Genomic DNA, 22,831 nt, shown 5'->3' with positions numbered 1-22,831 from the left:
AGGTATGTTTGCATCATATCCAATTAAGTGTTTTAAGTCAGCAGTATATGGTAAATTATCATAAGTGTTATTGTAAATTCAAGCTGAAGTGTTAGCAAGAGAGTTGCTAAAGGGTAACATTTACACTCTTATTGGCTCAGTGTATTTGCTAATGTCTGTGGTATATATTACTTAGACTGATGAGCTTACAGTAGCTTCTAACTTGAATTAAAATATGGCTTTGGTCTCTTTTTCTTTTTTGAGATCAATACAATATTTAAATTAGAGTAACATTTTTTAGTTGGTCATCTCACTTTTTTTGAAGCAAGTAGGCAATGATTTGGGAAAATAAATTATAATTGTTTACTTAAGATTCTCGGAAAGGAAACACATATGTGTTTTGTTGAAAACCAGGGTATTCAATGGATTGAGTAATAATTTATGCTATATTCTTTTCTTTTATCACTGATGGAGAGAAGAGCTGGTTGAAAAGTAGCAGAGATAAATTAAATTTTCAGTTCTATTTTAATAATATTTATAAAAATTAACTTTCCAGTAATCTATATATTTCTTTGCTTTTGACCTCATTGGCCTTCAAATTGTCAATGGATATAAGGTGATTTCTTAATTAACAGAGCCTAAAACATCCAATACAATGGTAGAAGTCTTTGGTATTTTTTGGCATGTCACACGTTCGGATACCACGCGTGTCCAACTACTATGTATTGCAATGTTTGATGAGCAAAGCTTATGTCAAAGAAATGATTGATGCAAATGTAGTTATGTTTTTCAAATCCTGGTATCTTAAACTTATTCCACTGTGTTTGAAGGGTAAACACGTTTCCTGTGGTTACTGTAACGAAAAAGGAATAGAAAAGGAAGGGTGGAAAAAGATTTCTGGGATTCAGAGATGAGATAGTTTGAGAGATTTCAAGAGAAAGAAGGCAGGAAAGAAAAACAATGTATAGTGTTTGACAAAGAGAAGGAATAATATACAGGAATTTGTAGTATGAAAAAGAAAGATAAAGGGCTCGACTTATTCTCATAAAACAGAATTATGAAATAAAAGAATTATTCTGACCCAAATTATTATTTAATTATCATAATATGGTCCATTCAAATCCTACACGTCCTTTAAGTGTCAGTGTCAGCTTTGTATCAGAGTCTTTTTTTTTTTTTGGTGAGGAAGATTGGCCCTGAGCTAACATCTGTTGCCGACTTTCCTCTTTTAGCTTGAGGAAGATTGTCACTGAGCTAACATCCGTAGCAATCTTCCTCTATTTTATGTGGGATGCTGCCACAGCATGGCTTGACAAGTGGTGTTGGGTTCATGCCTGGGATCAGAACCTGCAAACCCTGGGCTGCCGAGTTAGAGCATACGAACTTAACCACTAAGCCACCAGGCTGGACCCTCACAGAGCCTTCTTAAGACCTTTAGTGCCTGTCCTGTCCATGGAGATATTGTCTTTTTCTGAGATCATAGCATTTGTTTATGCCACTCACTTGACAACTGATCACACATTGGCATTTCTGATTTATTTTGTCATTAAAATCTTCCACTGTGAGTTAACATTTTATGCTTTAAATCTCAATTTTCTAAGTGGAATATAAATGTGGAAGACAAGCACTCTGTCCTATTTCTTGCTAGTCTCCACAGCTTTAGCAAAGCATCTTGCATTGTGGAGGACTCCCAATTTCCTAATGATTGACTGAGAATAATATATAGCATTTTTCACCAAAGGAATTCACTCACCCTATATTAAGAGAAAAAGATAAAATAGCCTTGAAAGCATTCAGAGACTTGGGTGAAATTTAGAAGCTTTGAAACGTAGTTCATCAGTAAGTTATTTATTTTGGTCATTTGATAGTTCTGAGATGGAAGATTGGTGCTTGTGAGCCAAGATAGTGTTGATATAAGGGGTGTAATAAATGGAAAAGGGGTACATGAATCAGATTATTTACATTTTAGAGATGGTGATTCAAATGAGTACTGCACTTGAATTAATTCCAAAATATATCCCTTGAGCTGAAAGTGTGTGCAGTCATAATTGCATGACCTGTGATAAATTGTCTTTGTCCCAAGACAGATTACAAAACTGGCACTGAGCCAAGACAGAGTAATTGTGGGGGATGAAAGCCGTCTGGACATCTGCTAGGAGGCACATTCTGCTGAAAGCTGACGATATGGCCAATTGTTGACTTGCTTTGCTGACAGCTTCAGCTCTCAGAAGGTGGAGAGAATAGTGAAACAAACTACCAAGCAGGTGGAGGTGTGGAGGTCCTGAGAGAGGGAAAATTGACCATGTCCTTTTAGAGTATATGAAAGCAAGGAAAAGGAATTCAGAGTGTTTACAGAAAAGCTGTGTTTGCTCAAATGGCAAGAGGTGCTGAAATAAAGTATCGTGGTAAATCATTCATTTATTTATTCATTCATTTGTTGAGTAAAAGCAATGGTGTTAGAAAGTGTAAAGCTACAAGTGAGTTAATACTTCAAAACTGAACTGTTTTTCCTTTTTGTTAGGATAACTTGGCCAATACAGCAATTACATGCTGCAGATATGATGTATCTTGACTTTAGCAAGGGATTTAACAATATCTGATGTTCTTTTGAAGTACATAGAAAAATGGACACTAGGTAAAAGGATAGTTATTGTTGGTGGTTTCTGAGGGGGGCCCAGTACTTAGCACTCTCTTCTCTTCCTTGATTCTAAACAAATTTGAACTAAGCAATTACATGACTTTGGGTATATACGCCTAATGAGTTTGCCAATTCTGAACACTAGAATTAGGCAGATTTAGTAACCTGCCATGGCAAATGCTAGACTAGGACATGCCTTCCCCTTTGAGGACCTTCCCAGATAAAAAGTTATAAGATGAAGGATCAGAGTAGAATTCACATTATCTGTAGGCAGATTAACTTCTAAGAGAAAGAGAGGAAGACCTGTGTTGAACACACCCCAATTCATCAATAGAATAAGTCACTGCACCTCCTATGGTCAACTGTGGGAGTGGTTATACACCCTGGGGGAGTAGATGAGCAATTTGTCAAGACAGCTCTGTTCCTACCTTCAGGAGGAAGCGTGCCAATTCCAGTCACTGCTTCTTGGGTATTCTACTGGTACCCATGGTGGTCAGTTTTGATGTTACAATTAGGAAACTGAAATGGGTTGGAAAAGTACATATATCAAATCAACCTCAAAGACACTCTGTACCTAATGCTGGAAATTTATCCCCAATCTATTCCTCATCTCAAATTATGTCTATTTATATTGCCACATTAAATAACTCATTAAATACTAAAATGCATAGACATACATCAATAATAAAATTTCAAAAACATAGAAAAGTCTTGAATTGAATAGAGTCTCCTGACTTTGTCAAATTTCCAGTGAAAAATCATTAAAATTTATAATATTATATATTTTTTCAAGTTAAAATCATAAGTAAAGGCCAAAATAAAATTATTTTCCCTTTGTGAGTTAAAAATTCTTCAAATAAATTCCATAAACTATCTTTCAGTATTTCTTCTTCTGTTTGTCTCAGCCAGAAGGCAGAGATGAGATTTTCTATTTCTCATCAGAATGCATGAAAGTTCCTTCAGAGTCGACATAGTTGTATTAGTTCCATGTCAAGCCTGTCATAGGCCTTATTTTCAAAGAGTACAAATCATTGCTGATACACAGGACATTTTCACAGCACTGGTCCCACAATCACCAAATTTACAACATAGGTCAATCCTTAGCCTGTACAGGAGCTATCTCAGGCAAAATTCTGTTGCCTAAACCTAGGTCTCAGTGTAGACAAACACTGTAGCAGAGACTCAGTGGTATCTGAAGTAAAAGAGCCTAGACAGGTTGTCAAAATACATGACCGATGAATTTAAGTCCAAGTGGGAGAAATCTCTAAGCAAAAGCTTAATATCAGTCTTATGCATACTTACCTTTGAGAGAGACAATGCTGCCTTCTTGCAAAGTTTAGGAGTTTGTAATGGTATCAGCCACAAGCACATCTTATTCAGATGATTTTTCCCCCAAACTGTGTATTCAAACCCTCTTTGTTTCCATTCACCTCAATACTAAAGGGAGAGTGACTGTATTTGGCAGGTAGGGCACCCGTGCCAAGCAGGCATACACAGGCATTCCCTCTTATTTCACTGTGGCTGTCGGCAGTGCATAGCTTTATGACATTGCTTCCAAGGAAAAATTTGTCTCTCATGTGTTATTAGCCAATTCAGAGACAACCTGAGACCACATGGTGGAGAGTGACCTTGAGCCTGTATTCAAACAATGTGATTCTAAGGCTCCTCCACAGGTTCCTCCTCAGTCCTAAATTAGCTCTTTAATTTAACAAACATTTATTGAGCATCCGCCATGTACCAGATACTTTCTAGGTGCTGAGATTTTTAACAGATAAAAATCCATTGTACTCTTAATGGGAAGACAGACCATAAGCAAACTACATAGCATGGCAGACAGTGGAGAATGCTGTGGAGACAACACAGCAGAGAAGAGGGGTAGTGGCAGTGTGTGTGTGTGTGTGTGTGTGCGTGTGTGATGGTGATTGACATTTTAAACGAGGTGGCTAGGAAAGAAGTACAGAATGGAATTTTAGGCAAAGTAATTAGTGCTGGCTGCCTAGGCCTATCACTCAACATTTAAAGCTCACTCAGGTGCTATAATATATATATTGAACTTAAATTCTTTGTAGTTTAATAACAGCAAATTATTGTTCTGCCCGACAATTTCTAAGAACTTTTTTTTCCATAAAATTAAACCGCTGCCTCACCTTATCTGCTTAGGCAAAGTGGCACCTCTGTAGTAAGTTGCACCTGAAGACCTTGGCCTTAGCTGAAGCTCGATGATGTGCATTTTTGTCTGTTAGGTTGCACCATTACTTTTTCTGTCCTTAAGGAAGTGGAGTGACAATTAAATTGTAAATTTAGTTGAAATAAACAGCATCATTAATGAAAATGATATTATGTCCTTTATCTTCACTTTTTATTTTTCAAGTTGTTCAGAATCCCAAGTGGACGAGAAGGGGCTACTTATTGGAAACCTTATGAGAGACCCCAACAGTTCAATAGACTCTTTATTGATTGGTAGATAAGTGTTTATTTCTAGAGAGAGCATTCTAATAAGGTTATAAAGCATTCATTTCTTTTCCCTGATCCATTTAAAATTTTCATCAACCAGGAAACAAATGCCTTGATTACAAAATTTAGAGATTTATGGGCAAATTGGTAGAAGAGACATATATCATATTAGAATAAAGGGAATTTATAGATTGTGTTAAGTATAGAGACTATATTTGTTGAGGGTTAAAATATATTTTGCATAGGGAAAATAATTATATAGTTAGACATGTTTTGTTAGTAGGAATATACCATAAGCCAGTAAGTTCAGGAAAACATGTACCAGTCAATAGGTGAAGCAGACAAGAAGAAGTAGTAAGGTTCTTGGGAGTATTCTTGGACCATGAGATTGAGTGAGCCACGGAAGCTGTTTAGTCATCATTGGTGAGGGCCTGGCTAAGACTGAAGTATGCAAGGACCTCTCTCAGTTGCCCCAAGTTTGGGACCTACTCCCCATACAATATGTGTACAAAGTACAAAAATTAGAATTCAACAACATATGATCCAGAAAGCTGTACTTCATGGAAAGGTCTAGGGAGGATACATTTTGGGTAAATTTTTACAGTGGACAAAGGATGATTTCACAAGGTTTGAAAATAAAAGACAGTGTTCCTAGTCTGCCAGCTGGGGAACTTCTTAGGCATCACAGATCTGTTTTCTCCAAGAGTGGATATGTAGATATCGCCTGTGATATCAACAGTTCTATCTTTTGACATCACTATATGGAGGAAACCCTGAAATATAAAAAGAAAAGTCATTCTCTTGGTGGCTTTTATGATTTGCCTTGGATTATTAGCAAGTAAAGCAACTCGCTGTCTTGATTGTTCTATGTGCCATCAAATGGTGTTGACCTGCTCAAGGGAATGGAATAGGGCTCAACACAAATGACAGTATGGGGAGAGGTAACTGTTAGTTGTGTTATTTGGAAGTTCAAAGGATTAAAGAGAATTCTGCAGTCAAGGAAAAATAGGTTAAAAGAAATAACAGCAGTAAATCATGAAAAATTAAACAAAAACCATGTGGAGTTCTGAATTTAGATTATAAAATTCACTTGTAGAAGTGTTAAGTAAGGGATGCTTCTTTTGATCAAAGTTCACGTGAGAAAGAGCTGGAATTGTTGATTGGGTCCTAACAATGGAGTGGGTTCTAAAAATAAAACAAACAAAAAACTGTTTTTTAAAAAAAGAAAAAAATGGCTGTTAGTTTAGAATACATTAAAAAAAAAACGATTGTACCATATTCTACTTTAGTCAGATCACATCTAGAATATTGTGTTCATTATGCATTTTAAGAGGGACATTGAAAAACTAAACGCTGAAAACCATGTTACACAAGAAACAGTTTTGTCCTACTTATGATACTATGAGTAAGCTCCTTGAGGACAAGACTATGTTTCATATCTCTTCAATGCCAGTGCTTGGCCTTCTTTGCAGAACATTGGAGTATTACTTATATGTTTTTTGCATAAATAATGAATTAAAAATGTAGGATATTGGAATTGTTTAATTTGAAGATGTGAGAAAAATTTCAAACATATGATATATATTTAAAGAAATTTTAGTAAATGAGATTAGAAGCATTCTACTTAACTTTAAAGGTATAAAAAGATCCCGGGACTGTAAGTTTTTGTTCAGTATAGTGGACTTGCAAACAGTGTTGTAAATTTTTGGGGAAAAATACTGCCTTGATAAAAAAAATGGTTCTTTTGCTAAATATATTTGAGGGTGCTAGATGACCATCTGTCAGAAAAGTCATAGCACTTTTGACCCTGCTTTCATGGGAAAATTGGACTAGGTAACTTGTAGGATTCCTTCCAACTCTGAGAATGAGTTATTCCAGTGAGTCTGTTATGACCATTGATTTTCTTACATTCTGATTTTTGTGGTTTAACACACAATTCCAAGTACGTAAGAAAGCCAATTTATATCAGCCATGAGTAATCTATGCTACATCAAACTTCCCTTCACATTTAAAAAATTCAAATGATTGAAATTAGATTTTTAAAATATTTATGTCATATCTCTTTTCATGAAATATTGAGAACAAATAACTGCATATTAATCTGTCACACTGATTAGTCAATGAACATCATAGATATCTTCTAATAGATATTTTAAAAATTGTAATGAGCAGATGTCTTATTTCACAAAGAAACATCTCAGAAAAGAATCATTTTTAGAGTTTCTTAATATTGAACTGAAAATGACACCATTAGCTAATAGCAAAATAATCACATTTTCCTTAAAGGAAAAAAATATTTTTAAAATATTGATTAAGAGGAAAGTGCCAGAGTTTGAGTCATTTATGTCTCCAGATCTAAGTACCTCTTGAAGAATTTCAAAATTATTGTCACAAACTACTTAAATGTTCAACATGAACTCCTTATACACTAAATGAAAAAACTAACTGGATTATGTTACATTTAGAATTTCTGAACCTAGAAGCTAGCATATTGTGGTTCAGAATTGAATCTTGAGCTTTGTATTGATTCCCAGAATCAGGGAGGAAAAAAAATCTTTCCTTAGTAAATTAATTCTTAAGGGGGGGAGAAAGCTACTGAAGGATTGATCTGAGCTTTATTGTAACGAGAGCCTCCAGTCATAAATTACTGGCACACAAGCAGAGTCGATGTGTCATTTCTATTGTAATCAGCTACTTTTATATTTCCACTCGTCAAGGTTGACTTGATCATATTGTGCACCTCTTGGATGTCAAAGACATTCATTTGCTCTTCTTGAGAGCAGCACAAGTATCTCTCTTAGAACTTAGACCTCTGACTTGGGGAGGTAATATATTCCACAATATGACTGTGAGGGTATTCTTTGTGGGAAGAATTTTTTTTCAAATGCAAGTTTCAAAATTTGAAATTATCCAGCTTCCCATTTTTGCTCTTTGAGGAATAATATGTATTAAACATCCATTCTGGGGATCTACCTTTAAATGACCTTTTCAGTACTCATCCTTTTACTCCTTTTGATTTGCTCAGATAAATTACAACCACCTGGCCTTTTGTATTAAAGAAGGTTACATACAAAATTGACCTTTTGATACTTATTGGGAGAACTAGGTTCATTGTATTTGAGATTAACTGCCGTTGCTGTTTTCTGGGTTATGTCTTAAATAACTTTATTTGAGGATTTTAAAGCCTGTTTCTTTTGTCTCTTCCTTCCAAGCTACTTCAAACAGCATACGAACAGACTCTCCCAGTAATACAAAGAGAAATTATGTTTTAAAAAATAATAAATCTGATTTATTTGGATCCTGTGGTGCCTGTGGATTTCCATATGTCATTTCACTTTTTCTTAACCTTGAGAAAGCCAAAATTATCCTTTGACCCTTCTGCTTGCTACCTTGCTTAATAAGCCTCAGCCTTCTTTCTGTTACCTGAACACTTTAAGCTCAGACTTGCCTCAGGAACTTTGCGCTTGCTTTTCCATCTGCCTGAAATTTTCTTTTATGGGTTGCTTTGTTTGATTTACCTAATACTCTACTTGTTCCCCTACTTTTTCTAGCTCCTTTGTAGTTAGGGTGGGCGTGTGACTATTTATGGAAAGTGATGTATGTCACTTCCGGTCTGAGGCGTTGAAAAGTCCGTACAGGATTCACTAGTCTCTTTTCTGCCCTTCCACTTAAGGAATCTTTGGGTTGAGGTGGCAGACCCTAAAGATTAAAGCAATCTGTACTGCTGAGTTACTAGATAGGGATTTACTTGGACCTGAAGGAGATTTTGTGTGAGCAAAAAATACACTTCTCTGTTTTAAACTACTGAGTTTTGGGGGGGTGCATGCCTATTTTGACTGAGTATTCAACGTTCCGGATTAAACAATTTCTCAGGAGACCTTCTGTAACCACTCTACCTAAAGCGCTTTCTCCCTCCACTGTCTCTCTTTCTCCCAACCATTATATGTTTTCTGTAGTGATTTTTTCTGTGATATTTTTATTTGTTTATATAAGTATATGTTCAGCAAACAAGAAGTCTATATGCTGTAAGTTGTGATTTTTTAAATGCCTGGAGTAATCTCTAAAATTGGCAATAAGCATTTAATTTTTTGACTTTTTGTTTTAATGTCAAGAAGTACAAATAAAACAAAACAAAATACTACCTTGTAAAGCTCCATTGTATTTCCTATTGCTCACAAAAAAGGATGGTCTTATATCAAGCAATAGCTGAGTTTTTGACTTCCGGATGAATCCATGCTGCATGATTTCTTTATTCCGGAAGTGAGATCATCTTTGGCAAAGTCTAAATCAGTGATGCCATCTATGTCAACAAAGAAAGGATTAAGAATCCAAATTTTAATTTCAAAATTGCCTGACGTAACCTTCAAAAAATTCTGCAATATCTTTACATATCTTCAGGTTTTTGCACACTAAAAAATAGATTAGGCTTTGTTGCTTTCAAATCCAGGCAACATAAATACTTCCTCCAATATCAGAATGTTCCCCTAGTTGTCTGCCTCCAGTGTTCTGGCCCAGAAGAGTCCCTGATATATTTTTTAATAGCATAGAAAAGCTTGCTGAATGGAATCAAATGAGTCACCTTATATATCTATTCCTAGAAGTGTCTGGCACACAGTAGGAACTCAGTGAAAAGTTTTTCAATAAATGGATGATCACAGCCAAATTTATTCACCAAGTAAATCAAGATACAAAAGTATCAACTTATCAATTGTTCTAAGAATAGGCTTTCATTTAAAAAGAAGGAGAGAGAAAGAAATAAAAGAAAATTCTGCCCAGCATTTTAGACTAAACTCTTCAAGATTTAGCTTCTGGAATGCCAAGTAAAGAACTTCAGACTCTGCTTCCATTCCTTAATGAAATTTATTGACAAGGCAGTAAGACTTTACTAAGAATTATTTTCCCTTTGCTAATGCATGCTGTATAGTCAACTTCTTTTCTCATTAGCGACCTAAATAAGATATGTTGCCAAGTATTAAATAAAAACAAATATACACAGGTATATCATCTGCATAATCAAAGTGTTTCATGGAAAATCAACTGTTTACTATTATTAACATGCAACTGATTTTCTTTTGAAAAAGTGTTCAGAAGATGGCATTCTTCATTAACACAGTCAACAGACACACAGTTGAAAACTAGGAACTGGCTATGCTGGGACATGTTAGTATTTCATTTAGTCTAAAGAGAAATGATGAAGCTACCAATTCTATCCTAATTTACTTCAAAATATTAAAAGAAATGTTAGCAAATATTAGCAGTTTCCGGAGTAGATAATTTGATAATAATTTTGTTTTACTTTTCTTTATTTGCTCCACACCACAAACCAGCTTCATCTTTCCAAACAAAATGGCGTTACCAATGTCTATCCAATGATATGAAGCTTAAATTATTTGATAAGCAACCTTGTGGGGTGCTTCAAGATACAGCTTTTAGATTAGGCAAAGTTAAAATTTTACTAAAGTTCTTCCCTTTCAAATTAAACCTACTTTCCATGAAGACTTATAGTGATTGATATATGTGGACAGTTGTAGGTGATCCTTCATTTTCTTGGCTTGAAACTTCAATAGGGAAGATTTGCGCCATGGAACAAATATGATTTTGGCTCCCACAATGTTTAATTTAGAATGTATAACCATGACACGTAAAGATAAGGAAGCTCTGTCATACTTTCTTTTCTTTCACGTCGCCTACATTAACCTAAACAAAGACAGCCCATACTTAAAATGCCCATACTTATAAAAGCAAAATATATTTTATTTGATTCCTGTCAGTAGAAAGCTTTCAAGATCTTATTATGTGCAAATGATGGTGATACTATCTGGCCAAATAGTTTGTGCCACCCTGCTCTTACTAATATTAACAATTTTTAGAGTTCTGGGGGAGTTATTTTACATGGAAGTTTTGATCTAAAATCAGTATGTAAGGCTAATACCTTACAGAGACAAAAATCAGTCAATATACCACATAGGTGATGTTGCACATACAACCTCATGAATACGAAAGTTTGAAAACCACTGAGCTAGATGAATGGAAGAAAGAAAAGGAAACTTTAGAAATGTATTTTGAACTTTGAATCTGTTCTGCCTTTAAGATAATTTTCAAGTTCTTACATAGCAAATAAGGATGTATAGGAAATTCTAAATTAGTCTTGCTTGCTTTCAGAATTTACTCCATTCTGTTTTATTTTTAAGCATTAATATATGCTCATACATTTGTTTGTTGAAAGAATTTAAGAAAATAGTGGAGTTACATTTTGGTTCTAGATGGCAGCAGTTGCCTTCTAAAGGCAGCATTAAGTTAAATGATTGAATCCACTGAAATTGTAAAAAAAAAAAAACTTTTGAAAAAAGTATCATCTATTAGTGCCAGGTTGGTAGGTTTTCTAGTGCTCATCTATTTACTCTTTAGAGGTCTTTGGTCTACAGGTTGAAGAATTCTGGCCTAAAACATCTGTGAGGTCCCTTCTGGGTCTAAAACTATGAGGACTATGTCTTGGTCATATCAGTTATATGCTCAGTGTTATCCAAATGACAACAAAGACCCTTATTTGTGGGAATTATTTAATCCTTATCTTGGCCTTTTATGTATGAGTATTCATTTTAATTTGTTTGAGTTATAATGTATTTACTTTGAATTATGACGTATAATTTTTATGCATATTTACACATGCACTTTCACACATACACTGACCTGCACGTGTAATGTTTATGTATATATATAAACTGATATGCTCTATTAGCATTTTAGAGGAAATATTGAACTTTACCTTTTGGAAGATTTAAAAACATTCTCCATTCTTCTTCTCTTCTTCCTCTATCCAGTGGCAGGCTTGATGATGGTGAAGGTAGGTTTTGTTTTTGGCACATTACTGCTCAAACAACAGCCCTGCATACTTGAGCAGCCTATCTGGAATATCTGCTATGGCCATTTGACAACTGAGGATATTTTGCTTTCAAATAGTGAAGAAAAACTGAATAAATTTAGGGTTTTGTGGAATTTTCTGATTGATGAAATCCCTTCTGGGTAGTCACTGGAGTTTATTTTGCAAGTTAGTAGAAAAATTGCAAAAATACCAAGTGGCAAAAAATTTCAAAAATTATCAGAAGTCCGTATTTTCAGTAAACTCAGTGACTACCTGGCAGAAAGCTACAAGAAATTTTTTTTTTTATGTAAACAACACTATTTTAAGAATAACATAGTCCCAGTAGGTCAAATATTGTAGAGGCCTAGAAAAGAGTAATTGAAGTAACCTGAACAAAGATGTGCCAAACCACTCCCATAGGTACTAACATCACTGTCCATGGAAACCAGCCGCAGACTGGAAGACTCCCGAGATCCTGAATAAGGGTTGAGGCTTGTGCCTTGCAGATTTAGTTATAAAAAATGGTAGAATTTCATGCTTTCCTAATTCAATGATACAAAATGATATTGCCCCTTCTCTTTATTTCCCTCACACCTTCCTAACACTGAAAGAACAAAATTGATTGTTTGCTTATATTACTCTATGTTAAATGTGTGTGTGCTAATGACAGAAATACTTTTTCATGAAATGTTGCTTAATCTCTAATTCAAACACTTCGTTCATTTTAGTATGTAAGCTCAAGAGGAATGACTAAATCATTTTGATTCCTCCTTTTATTCCTTTCCAAAATCTTAAGGTGGTAATTGCTATTAAAAATATGAATGCATTATGATAACTTTATGGCAGTTTTTTCATAATCTTTGCAGTATTGCAATAAGGTAGATGAAAAGCAATATGAAACAATGGTGATTTGTTGGGTCTCCAAAATTGCTCCATTCGAAAAAAATAAATATCCACTTTGCAGGATAAGATAAATTCTAGAATATCAGAGGAAAAATACTGTTAAAGGCTTACTCATAATTAAAGTTAGTTTTATCATAACTTGCCTTCACTCACATTCAGATGCTATAGATTTTTATACTTTAAGTCACTCATTCATCAAGTACTGTTCACAACAAAGTGCTGTGGGGAATAAAAAACAAATAAAAATAGACTTTTGCCTTAAAAAAGATTTCAGAAAAGCATGAAGATATAAAGAGATAATGCCATAGTAATATAATAGATAATTCATAGATGAGATGATCACTTCAAATTTGGTGTGGAGTAGAAGGACATTTGGAGGTCGGGGAGAAGGTTGGATAGAGGCTAGACACAGGAGGAAGACAACTGGTGATCCTTAGTTACTGTTTTGTTTTGTATGTGTGTTGTTAAGGATTCTTATCCTAAAATCTACTAGAGAGTTGTAGCCCTTGGGGTGGTTGGCAAGGTGGCTGGCATGAACTTTGGAGAATGATACAATATTTGAAGAAGTATTGAGAGGAAGAATTATCATATCTACATTTGATAGAATCAATGACTATTCCTGGTTGCCACATTAAACTTGGATTGTCATATTATTTTTAATTTCATGGTTTGTTTTGTGAGAGACTTTGAATAATAAAAGTTATTACAGACAACAAACATGATAGTAAGAACATCTCTTTAATTTTTAAATTTTCTCCACAACAATGTTTGCGGCAGCATGATTATAATCTATGGTATTATCATCAATTTGTTCTTTTGGCTTTATCTTTCTGCTGAATAATTGGCAATAGCAGATTAGTTATAAAACAGATCATCTGTTATATGGCTTCTTATCCATGTACAAAATGTTAAACTTCATCTTATATAAAAATCACGACAAAATAAATAAATTAATTCTCAAAAGTTCTTAAGGAAATGCTCTCTATTTCCTGCTAATTTTTAGGTTGAGTTTTTATCATTCTTAGTCACAAACGGCAGAAAGCATTTCCAAATATAAATTCATTTTACCACAATCATGACATTTTCCAACCGTCTCATAAATTTGCAACATTTGTTAAAAGGGAGACTAGTGGAGCAGAATGTGTCACTAATGCTGAAGAAAATGGGCCTGTGATAATTAGTGTACCACCTTCCAAGACAAAATTAGTGCTTGAAATTTAACGTGATAATTGTGTACCCATGGACAGTTCCTGAGTGCTCCCAATGCACCAGCGCCTGTGCTGAGTGGTCCAAGCGCATGGTCTCGTTCGTCTCAACCTTATGATATTGTTGTTATTCCCATTTTATACAGAGAAAGAATAAGCCTTAGAAGAGTCTGTATAATTTGAATATGGTCCACTAGGTAATTGGTGGAGAAGCTGGGATTCAAAACATGTCCTCTGATGTATAGTTGTAGGTGCGGGTGCTATTAACAGCCCGACTTTAGAGATGAGAAGAATTGAGGCTAGAGAGGTCTAAATAATTTGGTTAAGCTCAGAGGGCTAATAAGTGGAAAAACTGATATTTGAACACAGGCCCTCTAACTCCAGAGTTTAGGTATGTTGCTTGTCAGTATTTATACTAAATTTTGACAGAATGTAAGGTGTAAGAATGTTGTTTATACCTCGTTTGTCTTGACATAGAAGAGACAAAATTTGGGAAGTAGTGCATATAGATGTTAACCGGCAAGAGGGAGGGTAATTATTAAAGATTGGCTGAGAGCCAGAAGTTAGTAGCAAAGAGAATCTCACTTTATTCCATTTTATTATTTTAGGGCCATCACATCAAAGCAAGAGCGTTTCAGGAGAAAGTGATTTACCCCTCCTAAGGCTCACAGACAGAACATTTGCGCTAGTTTCCCAAAGTCGGTAACTCAGTATGTCAGCCAGAGTCCTCAAACCAGTCCTATGCTAAGTGGCCTGGAGCAAGTTCATTTGGCCTATTTCCTATTTATATCCTTCACTGTACACTGTCTTGTGCCCTAATTATTTTTATTTTACCGTGTCTTGTCTGATAAACTATAGTGTTACAGTCCTGGAAAAGAACAATGTTTTTCTTCTTTGCAGAGAATACTGTAGTAAGCATTCAATTCTTGAAAAGTGATGGAAATTCAAGGCTCAGAAGACAAACTGGAACTTTTTAAAATATTTTTGTGTTCTACTAATAAATTTTTTTAAATAAGAAAACGTGTCAGACAGTCACTGATTTTTCTTTATTATGAGTGTTGAGAGTCACAATAATACATTCTATTCCAGAGAAATCTATTCTTTGTCAAAGACAGTGAATTTGAAATATTTCTACATTAACATTATAATTTTGGTATTGAGTATTCATTAATTATATTTTGTAGACCTTTTACTTTTAAGTGTAGAGAAAAGGTAAGATGAGGAAACAGAAGCTGTTCATTTTGCTAAAAATCATTTGATTATATGAGATGCCATTTGTAAGCTGAGGAGAATAAGTACAAATGCAGAAACTTTTTAATACAAATGTTAGAAAGTTATGTTCAAACCCAAGGTAGAATTTACAGTTTTCTCAAAGCTATTTGTACATTACTATAGGAAAGGTAGTTTGTGTGTGTGTGTTGTTGTATGTGTATGTTTTTACAAGAGACAAAGAGTGTGGTTCCTTCTACATTTAGTATCCCTTGGCATTTGAAATAACATTATATTTGCATTTTGCATAGACGAAATACAGATCAATTGCCCACTCCTATGGAGAGAGGCACAAACTAGATTCTGTTTGCCAGCAGCTGTATTTTTAATAACATAATTTTGAGTTTATATTAAAGCTAATAATTTGGTGGTTTAGATCGCACTTACTTTTTACTTTAAATAGGTTTTTTAGTATGTCTTCCTTACTTTTTTTTTAAAAGATTTTATTTTTTTCCTTTTTCTCCCCAAAGCCCCCCGGTACATAGTTGTATATTCTTTGTTGTGGGTCCTTCTAGTTGTGGCAAGTGGGACGCTGCCGCAGCGTGGTTTGATGAGCAGTGCCATGTCCGCGCCCAGGATTCGAACCAACGAAACACTGGGCCGCCTGCAGCGGAGCGCGCGGACTCAACCACTCGGCCACCGGGCCAGCCCCAGTCTTCCTTACTTTTAAAAATATATATTTTAAGAACTTAAACTAATACTCAGTAATAGTATTATTATTTCTATCCCATATTGGCATGTGGATGTTCTCTTTTTAATAATAACAAAGCAAGGCCTTAAATTATATTATAGATGCTTATTTCATGAACACTGTCACTGCTGTGTCACAAATATTAAAACGAAAATATTAAATAAACTGCCATCAGGTGTTGGCTTGGGTTCCTTCATCATCTGAAAGGGGATTTTACGAATGATGCCTCACGGTGCTACATACATTTACATTCAAAGACCAGTTGTTAACGTTTTAAGTTAAGGCCAGTGAATCTTTAAAACTCTCTGTGAATAATGAAGCCATTCATTGTGTTCAAGGATTTTGCCTTTCTTCAATGATATGATTTTCTTCTCATTTGAGAGTATTTAATTGCATCGCTCATCCACTTTTAATATTTAATAATAATTTTATTAGCTGTATAGAATGAGAAGGGCAAGATTTGCAATATCTAGTGCTGGTCATCAATCTTTTCTTATCATGACTTAATGAATATTATAATTACAGGAGAGGCAGAAATATAAACTCGATTGGTAGTTGGTTGGGACTTGCTAGTTTATTGGTTTTAGCTTGGAAAAAGCCCAGAAGAGGCACAAGGAGAAAGAAAAAAATAACTGGAGGTGCCCTGGCACAAAATTTTTGCAATCTACCAGTCATTCCTCATTTTAAATAATGAACACATATCCTTTGAATGAAGTTATATACACTGCCAATAACAATTCCTGCTGGGTCCATAGCGATGGACAGGGGATCTTGATGACTTACAGACTTAATCTTGGCAGGTATATGTTCCTTTAATCTCTATTAATGCATTTTGACAACTTTTCATTATCTTTTCTTAAACATTTTTACTGTTATTGGCTTTCAGCTAAGACAAAAGCATGAGTTATTTTGAATGGAAAAACTTGGCGTAGCCATCATCGGAATAGCACTTTTTACTTAAGTAGCACCTCTCACCTGAAGTTATTAAAGTGCTTTTGAGTACATTTCATCAGGCTTGTGGGATGGAGGTCAGGGAAAAATTCTTTGTAGGCACCATAACGTTTAAAGCCTCTATGGAAATATAACCCAGGCCATGGGGTGAAAACAATTTTCATTTTTAGTGATTTAGATATGGATGTGTGTATTAGATGATTCCTAAAATGTGAGTGCCATTTGTTCAAAATGGAACCCGATATTGTTGAATTTAATGTGTTTTTAAACCTATTCTAAAACAAATTGTTTTTAACCCCCTCCAGCAACTGCTTCGAGAACGACAGCAGATGGCCAGCCGTCCCTTTGCTTCTGTTGATGTAGCACTGGAAGTAGGAGCCGAACAAACAGACTTTCTGCGAGGGCCGTTAGAGGTAGGAACAGTGGTGCTGAAAGGGGCCCACTGTGATTTGCATATTCATATTGCTTCTCTAATCTGCATCTGCTCGCAAAGCCAGAGAGTCTGATTATCTAGAGTTGACAATGTAGAGTCAGATACATATGTTATGCCACTTTTAAGGCACATAGTTTTAGTAGTATGACATGAGCTGTAACAAAAGTCACTGGAGAGTCTATTAGCCTAGGCAAGAGTGACAGACTGCTCACCTGGCAGCCTTTCCCTGGCAGATAGGAGCTGAAGGAATTTAAAATGTAGGTATGCTGGAAGAAACAAAGCACCTATATTTAGTCCTTGGATTGCCCAGTGTCCCTTAGTTAACAGTTCACATCTTTATTAACAAAGTTGACTATAAAAGATGGCAGGAGAAGAGTTGCATTTAAAAATTTTCTTTTTATTGAGGTAACATTGATTTGTAACATTGTATAAATTTCAGGTGTACGCCATTATATTTTGCCTTCTGTATAGCCTACGTTGTTGTGTTCCCCACCAAAAATCTAGTTGCCATCCATCACCTTACACATGTGCCCCTTTACCCCTTTCTCCCTCATAACCACCAATCTGTTCTCTGTATCTATGTATTTGTTTGTTTACCTTCCAGATTTTACTTACATAGTTTCATTTTTGAATGTTGAGAAGTGTAGAATATAGTGAATATTTTTATATGTGGTTAATTGTTGTATTAGTATATTCTTTCATTGCAAATGTAGAAATAGAGTATGGTGAAACAGAAATCATTATGTGCAAGTAAATGTGATGTTAGAATCCTGAAATAATGCATGGAATGATTTTGAAAATGATAACCCCCAAAGAGAAAAAATTCACAGATTATGATTGAGGACTAATGAAGCATTTTGAGGCATAGTAATTTAGTTGTATGTTTATTATTTTTGATTTATATATTGTAAGATTATATATAAGTAGGAAGATTAAGAAAGACTGTAGAGTTGAAATAGTTTACTCTTTAACATGCCCTGATATGACTAATTTCATGTTGCTATTTTCAGATTTTGCTTTTCCTCAAGAAAAGCAAGAAATATATAAATAGACTCCTTCAAAAACCTAGGTACAAATATAATTGATTCTATCAATAGGATTTTTGATTATTTTGGAAAAAGTGAAACTAAATCAGACCTCATGGATACTATACAAAGGATGAGTTTTGTTTTGGTTTTTTTTGAGGAAGATTAGCCCTGAGCTAACATCCACCACCAATCCTCCTCTTTTCTGAGGAGGAAGACAGGCCCTGAGCTAACATCCGTGCCCATCTTCCTCTACTTGATACATGAAATGCCTACCACAGCATGGCTTGACAAGCAGTGTGTAGGTCCACACCGTGGATCTGAACAGGCGAACCCGGCTGCCGAAGCAGAACGTGCAAACTTAACCACTGCGCCACCAGGCCAGCCCCCAAGGGGTCAGTTGTCAAAGGATGTTTCCCTATGAACTTTCTTAGCTTTTGTTCTTGATTTTTTACTCCTCTAGATCACAGGTTGCCAGGGACACTTAGAACATTGGGAAGCTTATGTGTATATCTTCCATTACTTGGGGAAAAATTAGAAGAGAGAATAATTAAATGAAAGTTACAGTAAGTGCTCTAATTTCATTTTGGCTCCTGGTTTCAAATAACTTTAGGACAAAACCTTTAACAAATGGAAAACCTAGACCATTTGAATCCAACTTCTTTTTTCTCCTCATCTGTCTGAAACATTCTCACACTCTGCTAAAACTCAAGTAAGAAGAGAAAAATGAATATAAACAAGACATACATAGGCCAAGAAGGAAAAAGACAAAGAACTAGAAAACTAAAACTTAAGGAGCAGATGTAATTAACATATATGTGTCGCCACAGTTTGTTGCCGCTTAATACTGTTCAAGAATGTCCTGTTAGGTGTATTTATGTTCATAATCATTCTATTTCTTCGTTTTACTTTTTCCAAATTTTTCCTTCTTTATCACTGTGATGTTTTTTAACCTTAAATTTTGTTTTGTAGAGTTTAAAATTTTCCACCTCTACTTTCTTTTAGTTCCTATTTGCCTGGTATTCTTTCTTTTATTTTTATTAGTGCGTGTATGTGAGGAAGATTGGCCCTGGACTAACATCTGCTGCCAATCATCCTCTTTTTGCTGAGGAAGATTGTCACTGAGCTAACATCCATGCCCGTCTTCCTCTATTTTGTGTGGGAGGCTGCCTTAGTGTGGCTTCACAAGCGGTGCTCATCCACACTCGGGATCCAAACCTGCGAACCCCAGGTACCCAAAGCAGACTGCGGCCCCTCTTTTATTTTTTTATTTACAACTTCTCTGAATCCTTTTGTTTTACACATGTCCCTTGTAGAAAAGACTGTTAGCTTTTCATTTTTCCACTCACTCTGTGAGTCTGTCTTTTGATTGGTAAGTTTAACCTGCTTCCCTTGGCAATAATTACTGTTCTACCAAGGCTTATATTAGCTGCTCCATTGTGTGTGTGCTCTTGCTGTTGTTACTAGCCTCGCTTCTTTTAGATTCTATTGCCCAGCTGCTTCTGGATAAATTGATTTTCTTCTGCTAAACTGAATGTTGCATTTTCTGTTTCTATGTTTCTAATAGTTACCTTACTTATCAAGATTCATAGTGATGGTTATTTTCTCCTGTCAATGTCTAAAGCTTATTAATACATATTCCTGCTCTGCCTATCTCAAGCCAAATTAATACCTTAGTATGCTCTCAACTCCCTCTGTTCCTCCCACCCTCCGTTAATAGTGCCTGGAATTTTTTATCCAGATATTATGGATGTACTTTTTTCTTTATTATGGCATATTTAAATAACAATGAACTTTCGTTACTCCCCTTTACTTTTTGTATCTAATTGCTTGCTCATGCATTTCTTTGATTTTTCACTAGCATAAATCCTCTAAGATATCTTTCAAAGGGAAATTTCATGGGTCATACTCTGTGAGATCTTAAATGCCTACCAATGCCTTTATTTTGTCCTCACATGTAAATAACAGTTTAATTAGATATAAAATTCAGTTTCAAACTTCTCTTCTTCAAAAATTTAAAAATAATTGCTCCAGTGTCTTAAGTCTGATACCAGTTTGATTCTTTGTCCTTTTTAAATGATCTCCATCTTCTTCTTGGAATCTTTCAGAATAGTCTCTCATTTCTCAGTCTTATTAAATTTCTTTCTGATATGTATATATCCTCTGATTTGGCAGTCTATGAACACTTCAAATCTGCAGCCCTATAACTGTGTAATTCGGGATAATCTTTGGTTACTGTTTCTTTAAATATGTCTTACTCTGTTCTCTCTCCTTCTGGAATTCCTATTAGATACTCTTGACACTTCTTTTATCATCTATATTTCTTAACGTTTCTCTCATTATTTCCACTTTCTATCTCTTCCTGATGCCTCTGGGAACATTCCCCTACCTGGCATTCCAGTACACTGATTTTTTCTGAGAGTGTATCCTTTCTGCTATTTAACCTGTTCATTAACTTCATTTCAACAGTTATGTATTTTGTTGTTAATACCTGCAACTGGTTTTTCTTCATAACTGCTGGTGGATACTTCATATTTCTAATACCCTCCCTTATTTTTCTGAAACCATTTATTATATTTAATTTAAATACTGTTCCATGTCTTCCATGATATTTTACTTGCTTTGGTATAGTTTCTTTTTTTGTTTCTTTCATGGTGCTTACACTCTTGAGAAGTCTCCTTTATTTTTTTCTATGTACACATATTTTATTGTAGTTACCAATATCTACTTAGGAAGAAAGATAAAATTCTTGCCTATAGATTGTGCTCTTACAGGTAATTTAGTGGTGGGAGGTGAGGAAGCTGCCCATAGTATATAATCTTGCCTCACACACTTCAGCTCATTTGCCAGAGGTGTCCCTTTTGCACAGAGAACTTTCTAGTACCTCCTTCCCAAGATTCTTATCAGATGGTAGCCTCCCTCTGATGTAAATGCCAGGTCAGCAGTTAGGTAGGCAGAAGTGATTGCTTAGGGGTTGTCTGGCTGCAGGATTCCTCACCCCTCCCTAGTTCTAGAGCTGCTCTATCAATAGTGTGCAGCCTTGGGCTGCCACTGGGCTAGTTGTACTGCTTTCCTGCCCCCAGCAAGCAGGGTAGGCATCAGTCCATCCAGGACAATGTGGACTCTGGCCCTCTGCTAGTGCAGGCCCCTCTACTCCTTACAAGAGCCCTAACCACTTCCCATCTTTCTAAGTGTTTCCTCAAGATTTTGTATGAATTGCTGAGTATGTTCTGAGAGTCGTCTCAGAGTTATCTCTATGTTTGAAGTCAGGGAACAGAAAAAGTGACTCATTCTGGGTTGTCATTTGTTTGGCTGCTGGACTCTATGTACAAGTTCTTTGTATTCCATAAAGCATTATGTTAATGTTGGTATTCTTATTATTTTTCTCACTTTTCTTATTCCTCAGTTATATGAATGACTGGTGTGCCTCTACTTCTTTTGTACCACTTGTGTTCAGAAACTTAAATTCAAAATGTCAAAGAAGAAAACTATTTATCTGAATACTCTCCTTTAGAAAGCCCTTTTTATCTGGGAATCAATTTCTACTTATTAACGTACAATATTGTTGGGTATTTTTGGAAAGAGCTTTATTAAAATGTAGTTAAAATGTAATTCATATACCATACAATTCACCTACTTAAATTGTACAATTTGATGGTCTTCAGTACATGCAGAGTTGTGTAACCATCACCAAAATCAATTTTAGAACATTCTCATCATCCCAAAAGAAACCCCATGCCCTTTAGTGGTCTCTCCCCCTCTTTTTCCCCCAACCCTCTCTCTCAGCCCTAGGCAAGCGCTAATCTACTTTTTGTCATTATAGATTCATGTATTCTATATTTTAATTCCATTTCATATAAATAGGATCATACAATATGTGGTTTTTGTGACTGGCTTCTTTCACTTACCATAATGTTTTCAAGGTTCATCCATGTTGTGGCATGTGTCAGTCCTTCATTTCTTTTTATTGCCAATATTATTCTATTGTATGGATATAGCACTTTTTGTTTATACATTCATCAGTTGATGGACATCTGGGTTGTTTCTACTCTATGGATATTCTGAAAAATGTTACTATGAATATTCACAAGTTTCTGTGTGGGCACATGTTTTCATTTCTTTTGGGTGTGTAACTAAGAATGGAATTGTTGGGTCATACGGTAATTTTTCATTACTCTTTGAAGGGACTTTCTTTTCCCATTGAAGGATCTTGGGACCTTGTTGAAAATCAATTGGCCATAAATATGAGGATTTATTTCCTGATTCTCAATACTTTCCATTGGTCTATAGGTCTATCATATGACAGTACCACACTATCTTGATTACTGTAGTTTTGTAGTAAGTTTTAGACTTGGAAAATGTGAGTTCTCTGATCTTTATGAAGATTGTTTTGGCTCTTCTGGATCCCTTGAATTTCCACA

General features: G+C 35.3%; 1 protein-coding gene across 3 annotated transcripts in view; it reads left to right on the top strand.

The window, feature by feature from the left end:
• The window catches only part of ATRNL1 (attractin like 1), a 740,103-nt gene that overhangs the window by 509,408 nt on the left and 207,864 nt on the right, over nt 1-22,831 (top strand). For all 3 annotated transcript variants that reach the window (XM_070260546.1, XM_005602549.4, XM_070260536.1), the window contains exon 27: nt 17,258-17,365. In XM_070260546.1, the coding sequence (XP_070116647.1) occupies nt 17,258-17,365 (108 nt within the window). The remainder of the gene's footprint in view (nt 1-17,257; nt 17,366-22,831) is intronic.

The sequence above is a fragment of the Equus caballus genome, chromosome 1 (genome assembly GCF_041296265.1).
Source record: "Equus caballus isolate H_3958 breed thoroughbred chromosome 1, TB-T2T, whole genome shotgun sequence".
Classification (NCBI taxonomy): domain Eukaryota; kingdom Metazoa; phylum Chordata; class Mammalia; order Perissodactyla; family Equidae; genus Equus; species Equus caballus.
This window is presented reverse-complemented; position numbering and strand designations above follow the sequence as displayed.